General features: G+C 45.9%; 1 protein-coding gene across 1 annotated transcript; it reads left to right on the top strand.

Annotated features, from left to right (window-relative positions):
• Positions 1 to 2075: 2075 nt before the first annotated feature.
• Positions 2076 to 10929, top strand: RPGRIP1 (RPGR interacting protein 1). The gene is made up of 3 exons (XM_061590514.1): positions 2076 to 2229; positions 3181 to 3317; positions 10708 to 10929. Exons 1-3 carry the CDS (start codon positions 2076 to 2078, stop codon positions 10897 to 10899), a joined length of 483 nt encoding a protein of 160 aa, XP_061446498.1. The 3' UTR covers positions 10900 to 10929.
• Positions 10930 to 11238: the final 309 nt, after the last annotated feature.

Here is an 11238-nt window from a genome sequence, read left to right as displayed (position 1 = left end):
TGAGTGTTAGAAAAAATTAAACCAGTCCTGACATTAGAAGCTAAAATGATGAAACTGAGGTTATCATACTTCGGACGTCATACTTTGAAGACATGATTCACTAGAAAAGACAACAATGCTGGGAAAAACAAAAGGGAGTAGAAAAAGAGGAAGGCCAAACAAGAGATGGATTGATTCCATAAAGGAAGCCACAGACCTGAACTTACAAGATCTGAACAGGGTTGTTTACGATAGATGCTACTGGAGCTCACAGATTCATAGGGTCGCCATAAGTTGTAATCAACCTGAATGCACTTAACAACAGCAAAGCTGTGTGCATGCATGTGCACTGGTGGTGTCGCTTGGGAGAGTGGATATCCTGCTCTGTGACCCATGTCACTGTCGGGTCACACCCCACAACCTGATGTTGGATGGAGATTGGAGAGTGGGAGCTCCACAGCGGCCCTCAGTTAGCCACAGGGGCCCTCGGCCAGTGCCCAACCTGGACACCCTCCAGTGCTGGGCCTGCTCACAGATGCTATCTCTGACTTACTTGGAAGGGGGAGGGAGGAAGTAAAGCTTGAGGGGAAAAGAACAAGTAGTTATTTTTTTGTGTTTTTTTTACTAAAGAAAGAATTGGAGAGGGAAGAATAGGTTGCCTTTCTGTCTATCTCTCTTGCCCCCCCCTCCCCTGGCTCAGGTTACTTGTTTCAAGTGTTGGTGGCTTTACTCCCAACAGGATCTTGGACAGAAATAGGATTCCATCTGCATCCTTTTCAGTTTCAGGAGAGAGCCTGGGACCTGGAAAAGGAGCGAGATTTGCTGAAGGCAGATTATGACCAACTGCTGGAGAGGTGAGGATGGGCTGGTGGAAAAGGATAAGCGACTTGTTGGAATTTGTTTCCTCTCAAAGAAAACCAGGGATTGGCAACCTCTGGCCTGGGGGCCAAATGTGGCCTTCCAGGCCTCTCAGCGTAGGCTTCAGGACTCTCTCCTGGCCACACTCCCTCCTCAGCCACCCCCCCTCTCCCCAGGCCATCTCTCCCCCCATCCCTTCTTCATACCCTCTGTGAGTGTTTTTTGTCTGGCTGGAGTGTGTGCTGGAACTCTGATTTGTCTGGATGGAGGCCTGAGGTGCATGTGTAGAAACTAGCTTCCTCTGCAGCAGTAAAATGTACTTGTGTTCCTCTAACCATTTTGCCTCCGGCCCTGCGCGGCACTGGCATTTGGCCCCCAGAAGGCTGCCCGGATGGTAAGGTGCCCCTTGGTCTGAACAAAGGCTCCCCACCCCTGCAATAGTGCCTTAGAATTTCCATAAACACAGAAAAGAATCTTAGGGCGCATTTAAAGGTACGACCAGCAGAGACTTGTGGCTGTGATGTCCGTGGGGCAGCGAATCTGCTCCAGGTTTCAGTCCGAACTTTCAGGACCTTGGACAGCTCCTTGAAAGCCCACACTAAAACCCGGAGCAGTTTTACTGCTTGCTGACATTGGAGCCACCAGTCTCCACTGGGTATGTGTCAGCTCTACACTGCCATCAGCAGTGTCGGGGGGGGGGCTGGAAATTCCTGGGTCTTTGGCAGGGAAGGAAAGTCCTTAGCCAGCAGTCGGGTTGTAAATCTGCCAGGCCTATCCGAAGCGTACTTGCCGAGTCAGAAGTCCAGAAGCGAGGTCAGTGGAGGTCCGGGATCAATTGCCAAGGAGGTCAGTCAAAGAGATGCTGCAGGGAAACTAGGTCTACACAAAGCCACGCCTGATGTTGCAGTCAGCAACAAGCTGCAGCCAAGGTGTGCCTTATAAAGAGCAGGATGGACAGCAGGTGTGAGCCCTCAGCGTTTGGGCCTTAAGGAGACAGGCCTGCCTCTCTTCTGCCTGACCTTCTGCTGTCTACGTTCTGCAGGTGAGGGGGGAGTATCCTGTTCACTGTCTGTGTCTGGCTGCAGGGCCTGTGCTGTCCCTGGGGTGCTCTGCAGCTGAGGGGGAGAAGGAGCTGGATTCTCAGGAGGCTCCTCCGTGTCTCCTGCTGCTCCTGGGTCTGCTGCTGTTACTCCCGAGTTGTCCTCATCTGAGGAGTCCTCTGACGGGGCCATGACAGTATGAGTGATCCTTGTGTCTTTAGCTGCATCAACGCTGCCCAGCAAAACCTGGACTGGGTGCCCCACAGGGACAACACTCCTTCCTTGGAAGAGCAACTCAGCTCAGCCATGGCGGAGGAGCAAAAGCTGGAGGAGGAGCTAGAAAGGGAAACAGGTGAGGGGTCGACTGGAGGCTGGCAGAAGGATGAATGAATGGACTGGGTGAATCGAATAACCTGAACGTCCCCTTGCATCCGAAAGGGAAGCTCGTTCTGGTCCCTAACAATGGGGGAGTGCCACAATCACTGGGAATTCCAGTGTTCTCATGTAAGGTCCTAATTCAGCAGTCGGGAAACCACAATCCCGGGGGCTGAATGCAGCCCTCCAGGCCTTTTGAACTGGCCCTCGGGACTCTTCTGATGCTACACCGCTCCCCAGTCCGTGCTCCCCTATCCGCAGACTGTCCCCCTCAACGGCTTAGCTCTGCTCCCTCCTCGAGTGCTTTTTCCTGGCTGCAATCTGTGACAATACTTCTTGCTTGCCTAGATGGAGGGGTGTGCTTGGGATTGCATATAGAAACCTCTGGCTTTTGTGTAGCTGGACTGCAGCCTACTGTACAACGGTAGGAGTCACATCAGTTGCTGTACCCACTTTTGCCTCTCACTGCACCCATTTTAACTCTGGCCCTGCCAACCACTGGCATGCGCCCACAAAAGGTTGCCTATGAAGGAATGTGGCCCTGAAAAAGCAAGAAACCCTGTTCTTGCTGTTGTAGTTTCATCAGCTTTTTTATATACTTTCCCCACCAAGTGCACACATTTAATGGAACCAATGCCCTAGAGAGGTAGTGGGCTCTCTGACACTGGAGACATTCAAGGGGCAGCTGGACAGCGATCTGTCGGGAATGCTTTGATTTGGATTCCTGTATTGAGCAGGGGGTTGGACTTGATGGCCTTATAAGCCCCATCCAACTCTACAATTCTATGATTCTAAGGTTGGCTGCTATTAGCACTGAGACTGAGGTTAAAAATAATTGTCAAGTCACAGGAAGGGATCTGTCAGGGCCCCTTGAGAACACAGCAGGCAATCTCGTGATCCATCCCAAACCGTTGTCTCTTCCCAAAAGCTCGGAATGAGGAATTGAAGGAGGAAGTGAGCCGACTGCTGCCAGCATGCCCACAGGAAGTCGACTCCTTATGGGAGAAGGTGGCCATCTTGGAAAAGCGGACAAGAGAAGAATCTTTATCAAATCTAGACATACAGGTAAGCCCTGGGTGAAACCACACTTGTTCTGGGAGGTAATATGAACGAAGGGCTGGGCCCGGACTTGAGCGGGTGGAATCGCCACACACCTGACCTTGTATGCAGCACAGGTTATAAGGCAAAGAATATGGGAGCCGGAGAGGGTGAAGGATGGCAAGGAAAATGGAGAAGCAAAATTACGCAATTAATTACCTTATTATTACATTATTTCACACCATTTCAGTGCAAAGGAAACACATTGCAAATGGGGAAAAAAGGAATCAATTATGTATTGTTGGTGGACTGAAAACAACAACAGTGAATACTGATTGAATTCACTGGGTTGATTTCTCTTCTGGATAAACAAACATTAATCATTTCCATGCCTGTTATTGTCAGAATTCTCTAATATCCGTCTCTGTGTGTATTTATTTATTTATGTATTTATTAAATTTATAGCCTACCCTTCCTCCCAGCAGGAGCCCAGGGCAGCAAACAAAACACCAAAAACACTTCAAAACATCTTAAAAACAGACTTTAAAATATATTAAAAGAAAGCATCTTAAAAAACATATTTTAAAAAAAGCTTTAAAAACATCTTAAAAAGCAATTCCAACACAGATGCAGACTGGGATAAGGTCTCTACTAAATCATGACACCTGGGCAGTAGAAATGAGATATAACTGAGAGGTGGAAGATTATTTCTGTCCTTGACCTCACTACCCACGAATAAGCAAAATGAGCTGCCAATTGTATTTATTTAGATTGGAAATTTTCATTCCCTACCTTGCCAAGGGCAGAGACAGCCTTTGCATCTCCATCTTCTTAATGAACATTCACCAATCCTATTTTGCTATGCTTTCCTAATGGCTTTCTTAAGATGACAATAAATCTAATTTAAGAGTTGCGGAAAGGCAGTGTCAGTGAGTAAACATACATGACTATTAGACAAAATTAAATAATTAAAGTTCCAAACAGCAATTTCTTCATCCCTCCATTTCAATCGTATGTTCTAATCCCAATCCACTGCTGTAATCTGAATTGCTATGATCACAGCATTTTGGAAGTATAATTTTATTCCATTAAATGTATTTGGGGGGGGGACTGTGATGTTCCTATATTAATGTATATATGGTAAGTGTTGTTGTTTTAGAAGATACATGGTAAGTGGAGTGAAAGAGGAGGGGGAGTGAATGGGCAGTAGAATGCGAGATGATTGGCTGAGTGTTTAAAATGGCTGAATGTATAAAAGGAAGAGTGAGAGTGGAATCGGGGGGGGGAAAGAGAAAGAGTGGATTGCTTGGTGGGGTTTAGAGAGTTGTTTGCCAGGAGGGAGGTGGAGTTCGGATTAGTATTGAGTAAAACCATATGCTTATGTGCCTTAAGAAGAAATCTTGTTAATCTTGTTAGCTTTGTTATCTTTAATAAATACTTAATTTGGTTTACCAAAGGCCTGATCCTTGGCTGGGGTTTCACAGACCAGAAGGAAGGGTAAGGTAATGACCAAGGCTGAAGGGGAACTGTAACAAATGGTGGCAGTGGTGAAGAGAATAACAATACCAGTATTCAGAGTCTCTGGGAATACTAGTATTAGGACGTGACTGGTGGTTGCCTAGCAGGGGGATCTGTTGAGATCTGTGCTAGAGCGGATAGGTAAACCATAAGAGAGTGCGGTCCGGACTGGTGGAGCCCCTGGTGGTGCCTAGTGACAGGCAGTAGCCACGCGCAGGTAGGAACCTGACAGGGAGAGCCAGGGAAGGACGCATCACATGTGGTGGCAGTAGCGGTGGGATACGAACAACAGCGAATCCAGATACGAACCAAAGAGAGTCCCAAAGACACGTGGTGACAAAGGAGACTACGTCACAGGTGTTGGCTGTAGCAGTGAGATACGAATACTAGACAATCCCTAATAGTTGTGTGGCAAACAGAAATAACAAAACAAGATTACTTGTGAGAGTGACTGGCAAAGAGTGTATGGCAAAGAGTGAGTGAACTCAAACACCATGGCTGAATACATAAAAATGAAAAGAGAGGAGCTGGTGGAGAAGTGCATAACATTCAATTTACCTCATGAGGATAAAGGGGTAGATGAATTGAGGGTAGCACTTATAGGATTTGCAACTGCCCAGCAAAAGCAACCTGTCAGGGAAGAGACCCCAGAAGGATATTTAAGCAATCCTGCTTATATAGAGTACTTGAGAGAGAAGTTAAGATGGGAGGCTGAGGAAAAAGACAAGCAGAGGGAGTTGGAAGCTGAGAGATTGAGGAGGGAGGCTGATGAGAAAGAAAAGCAGCGGGTCTTTGAGGCTGAGGAAAAAGATAAACAGCGGGAGTTGGAAGCTGAGAGATTGAGGATGGAAGGTGCAGAGAAGGAAAAACAGAGGGAGTTGGAAATTGAGAGAATGAGATTGGGGTTTGAGGAGAGGGAGAAGCAACGAGCATTGGATGCTGAATTACAAGTAGAAAAGTTAAAATTTGATAGAGAGAAATTTCACTCTGAGGAGACAAGGAAAGAGAGAGATGGAGCAAAAATAAAAATTACTCCAAAGGACTTTGCTGTCTATGAGCCTGGTCAAGATCCTCAAATTTACCTCAGCATCTTTGAAAAAGCAGCTCAGTTGTGGGGGCTACCTGAAGATAAATACATGCAGTATTTATCAAACCTGATTAAAGGGGAATTGGCTGAGGTATACCAATATTTCCCCTCAGACAGGCCCGTCACCTATGCTGAATTCAAAGAAGCAGTGTTTAAAAGATTCAGACTGGGGCCTGATTATTTTAGAAAGCTTTTCAGAAACTGCCAGATACAGACAGGGAGGTCTTTTGTGGAACTGGGAGCAAAGTTGATGGATATATTTGGAAAGTGGATGAGTAGTGCCAAAGCTCAGTCAGTGGAAGAGGTGAAAAGCCTCATGATACTGGATCAATTATACCATCAGTTACCACCAGAAATAAGGCTCCTGGTCAAAGACCGTTCCCCTACATCTGTGCAGGAGGCCACAGAGATGGCGGATCACTTCGCCTCCAATAGAACTGGCTGGGTGGGGAAAACATCAAGAGAGTTTAAACCCAGACCATATAGTGCTGGCAGAAGGGATGTGGTACCACAGCGAGTGAGTCCTCCATTAAAATCTGAAGGGCACAGGACACCCCAGAGTGGATCTGTGTACCCTAAAAGTGAGGAGAAATTATGCTACAAATGTGGTAGACCGGGGCACCTACGTTTTCAATGTGAGGTTGCCAACCCCAGTAGTAATCCTGCTCAGACAAGGGCAGTGAAAACAGAGCCCAAGGCTTTAGAAACAGCGAAAAAGGTTCAGTTTTGCCAGATAAACTGGACAGAAGTAACAGACCTTGATTCAAGTCTGAGAGAGGAAGTGAGTGTACAAGGGGCAAATTATTGGGCATTGCTTGATACTGGTGCCGCTCAGACATTACTGAGGCCGGATTTAATAAAATCTGAGGTAATATTACCTCAGAAAACTGTGATTATCCAAGGAGTGAGGGGTCAACCAGAAAGTTTGCCTGTGGCCCTGGTAGATATGACTTGGAGAGGCCGAGAGGGCCGATATAAAGTAGGCATTAATGCCCAGCAACAAGAACCAGTAATACTGGGAAGGGATGTAATGGGCGCCCAAGGAAAGATCTATGTAGTGACCAGACAGCAAATTGGCAGAGAAAAAGAAGCCATATTAAGGGGGGCTGAAACAAACAGGGTGGAATCTGTTAGCCAGCCTCAGGTCACCATAGCAACCACTAGCAGGCCTGCTGAAGAAGACAAACTGTATCAAGTGGTCTCTGGGGAAGAAGCAGATCAATTCAGGGAAGAGCTGCATAAAGATATCAGTTTGAATCAAATAAAGGAACAAGCTCTGACCCAACAGATTCCTTTCACTGACAAACTGAGGAATCAAGTTGTGTGTGAGAATGGGATTTTATATAGACTGTGGATGCCTGCTGAGAGAAAGGATGAATGTGAACCAGTGAAGCAATTGACAGTACCTAGCAAATACAGAACCAGATTTAATGGAGTTTTGAAGGGCATGATAAGAAGCTATGTTCAAGATCACCCACAAGACTGGGATGAACGGTTGGGATGCTTCTTATTTGCATACAGAGAAGTCCCTCAGGAGTCAACAGGCTTCTCACCCTTTGAACTAATGTTTACTAGAAAAGTGAGGGGACCTTTGGAACTGCTAAAAAATTCATGGGAAGGAACTCTGGGAGAGTACAAAACTTCTGTAGTAGATTTTGTATTGGAATTCCGCAATAAATTAACATCAATGATGGAAGTAGTGAAAGAGAATTTGAGTCATGCACAGGAGAAGCAAAGTTACTGGTATGACAGAACAGCCAGAGAACGTGTGTATGATGTGGGAGATATGGTTATGTCGTTCATACCCAGGAAACATGACAAATTACAGGCTAACTGGGAAGGACCATATACCATCAGAGAAAGGCTTGACACAGTGACATATGTAATCACCACAGACCAATTAAACAAAAGCAAAGTGGTTCATGTAAATATGTTAAAGCCTTACCATACCAGGGATGCAAAGGTGTTGCAAGTTACCTTATTCCCTGAGGGAAGTGGGCCTGAACTTCCAGATTTGGTACAGGAAAGCAAAGACAAAGGAGGGGTAGATCAAGTGGAATGGTCAGAGGAGGTGAAGGAGGAAGTAAAAGAAGAGATTCTGAGAATTTTGAAAACCTATAGGAATCTCTTTAGCAACAAACCTGGCCGAACCAGTATAGTTATACATTCCATTGATACTGGAGATCATGCCCCAATCAGATCTGTTCCGTACCGTGTGAATGGGAAAGTTTTGAATGAGATCAAAAAGGAGGTGGAAGATATGCTGGAATTAGGAGTGATCAGGGAATCCATCAGTCCCTGGGCCTCAAGTATTGTCCTTGTTCTGAAAAAAGATGGAACGACCAGGTTTTGCATTGATTATCGGCTAATCAATAAAATTACTGTCCCAGATGCGTATCCTATGCCTAGGGTAGATGCTAGAGTTATTGGGGGCAGCAACCATTATCTCTACACTAGATCTCTGTAAAGGATTTTGGCAAATGGAACTAGACGAACAATCCAGAGCCAAAACTGCCTTCAGTACACCAGATGGGTTATATGAGTTTGTGACCTTACCCATGGGACTAAGGAACTCACCAAGTTCAGAGGCTAATCAATACTGTGTTGCGAGGCATGTCAGATTTTGCAGTGGCCTATATCGATGACGTGGCCATTTTTAGCAAGTCGGTGCCTGAGCATGTCCAACACCTGACAACAGTATTGGAGGCCTTAAGAAAAGCAGGCCTCACAATAAAAGCTAAGAAATGCCAGTTTGGACTAAAGGAAGTAATCTATTTAGGACATAAGGTGGGGAGTGGGAAAATCACCCCCTTATGGAGCAAGGTGGAGGCAATACAAGCGTGGCCGATCCCCTTAACCAAAAAACAAGTAAGGGCATTTCTGGGTGTGGCTGGATTTTATAGGAAGTTTGTGAGAAATTTTGGGGAAATAGCAACCCCCTTGCATGAATTAACAAAGAAAAAGTGTTCTGAGCGTGTGGTATGGACGGATGAATGTCAGAAGGCTTTTGATCTACTGAAGCAAGCCTTGTGCCAAGGACCCATATTAATAGCACCAGACTATGAGAAACCATTCATCGTGGCTACAGATGCGTCGGACCTCGCGCTGGGAGTCGTCTTGCTACAGGAGAGAGAAGGCACCAGACATCCAGTGGCGTACCTGAGTCGCAAGCTGACACCGAGGGAGAAAAACTATTCGTCGGTCCAGAAGGAGTGCCTAGCGGTCATGTGGGGACTGAACAAGTTGCGCCCATACGTGTGGGGACGAAGATTCACAGTGACTACGGATCATCGGGCCTTGTTATGGTTGCAGACTATGAAAAATCATAACACTATGCTGCAGAGGTGGTCCTGGGCCCTACAGGACTATCAAGTGGACTTCCAGTTCATCAAAGGCAAGGACAATGTACTGGCCGATGGACTTTCCAGGCAAGTGGCTGGGACAGCAGTGACGTGACCAGACAGAGGAACAAAGAAAGACATTTTCCCCATAGAGACTTTTATTTGTTAACGCGACGTAAAAATCCTGGAACAGGAATAATACTCTGCTGTTGTTTAAGGGGGGGGACTGTGATGTTCCTATATTAATGTATATATGGTAAGTGTTGTTGTTTTAGAAGATACATGGTAAGTGGAGTGAAAGAGGAGGGGGAGTGAATGGGCAGTAGAATGCTAGATGATTGGCTGAGTGTTTAAAATGGCTGAATGTATAAAAGGAAGAGTGAGAGTGGAATCGGGGGGGGGGGAGAAGAGAAAGAGTGGATTGCTTGGTGGGGTTTAGAGAATTGTTTGCCAGGAGGGAGGTGGAGTTCGGATTAGTATTGAGTAAAACCATATGCTTATGTGCCTTAAGAAGAAATCTTGTTAATCTTGTTAGCTTTGTTATCTTTAATAAATACTTAATTTGGTTTACCAAAGGCCTGATCCTTAGCTGGGGTTTCACAGACCAGAAGGGAGGGTAAGGTAATGACCAAGGCTGAAGGGGAACTGTAACAAATGGTGGCAGCGGTGAAGAGAATAACAATACCAGTATTCAGAGTCTCTGGGAATAATAGTATTAGGACGTGACTGGTGGTTGCCTAGCAGGGGGATCTGTTGAGATCTGTGCTAGAGCGGATAGGTAAACCATAAGAGAGTGCGGTCCGGACTGGTGGAGTCCCTGGTGGTGCCTAGTGACAGGCAGTAGCCACGCGCAGGTAGGAACCTGACAGGGAGAGCCAGGGAAGGACGCATCACAGGGACCAGTTAGTAAATTATTTCATACAATAGATAACTGAAAGTGGTTTTCCTGCTTTTTTTATGCACCTTGCTTTGTTGATTTGTACTGTGTAAGATTTCAAACAAACTGCTTGCTATTTCTCCAGTCTTTATCTGTGTAACTAGTGGCAATGTATTTAAGAACAGTTTCTGCGCAGGAAGAGTCCATATTTATCATTTAGAAGTTTTAGGCTGTGGTTTTCTGGTCCTTAATTAAATTGTAAGGAGTCCCAGTCTGAACAAGCAGCTGAGCTCTTGACAGGTTTATCCTTCCTGTGTTAATTGCCAGTCGTGCAGTTTAGGACATTTCAGACAGCCAGAGAAGTAAAAACACACACCTTGGCATTTTAGGGGAAATTGACCTGAGGTAAAGCAGGTACCAGCAGATCAAACTGAAAAGCAAAAGAGTGGATGGCATCAGTAATACTGACATAAGTACCCAGCCTTGAGAGATGGATTTGCTGTACCTCTGTTTGCTGATTTCTTATGATAGTCTGTCGCATGTTGAGCCCCACATGTTTTGCGTCTTCTCTCCCCCTCCCTGTCTTCTTTGCAGTCCCTCTACACAGAAGATCTTCAGAGACAGTCTGAGAAGGAAGAGATGTTTGCCCAAGAGAGTCTAAAGAGAAGGCTCCATGAGACGGAGGCAGCTCACTCTGAGACCGTGCTAGAGCTGGAGAAGACCCGGGACATGCTCATTTTGCAACACCGCATCAACCGGGATTACCAGGTGAACCTTGGAGACTGAGCTGTCCACCTGGGAGATGGAACAAAAGGGTCTTGGAGAATTCTGGTTGTGTACAAACAAGACACTTTTTAAGCAGCAGCCTGCTTTGGAAGCATATTCACTGCTTCCTCTCCTGGGTCAAGCTTGGTGAAAGTCAATTCTATAAGCTTGCATTAAGTTGAACAGCACAGCACTGATTGGCAAGTACCCATGCTGCCATCAAGAAAGCTGTCTTGAAATTTTGCATTTTTAAATTATTTATCTGGAAAGGAATTCAAGAGAACCCAAAGGTGCATGGGAATAATTCACTGGGGGTTCAAGACAAACAGAAGGGAAAGGGAGGAGATGCAGGTTCAAGGT

Source organism: Rhineura floridana, chromosome 11 (genome assembly GCF_030035675.1).
Source record: "Rhineura floridana isolate rRhiFlo1 chromosome 11, rRhiFlo1.hap2, whole genome shotgun sequence".
Lineage (NCBI taxonomy): Eukaryota > Metazoa > Chordata > Lepidosauria > Squamata > Rhineuridae > Rhineura > Rhineura floridana.
This window is presented reverse-complemented; position numbering and strand designations above follow the sequence as displayed.

Excerpts from the sequence above, each read along its gene's own strand:
- RPGRIP1 (XM_061590514.1), top strand. The coding sequence starts at position 2,076 with ATGAGTGATCCTTGTGTCTTTAGCTGCATCAACGCTGCCCAGCAAAAC. Across the intron at positions 2,230-3,180 it reads GGAGCTAGAAAGGGAAACAG|CTCGGAATGAGGAATTGAAG; the intron begins GTGAGGGGTCGA and ends TCTTCCCAAAAG. Across the intron at positions 3,318-10,707 it reads TATCAAATCTAGACATACAG|TCCCTCTACACAGAAGATCT; the intron begins GTAAGCCCTGGG and ends TCTTCTTTGCAG.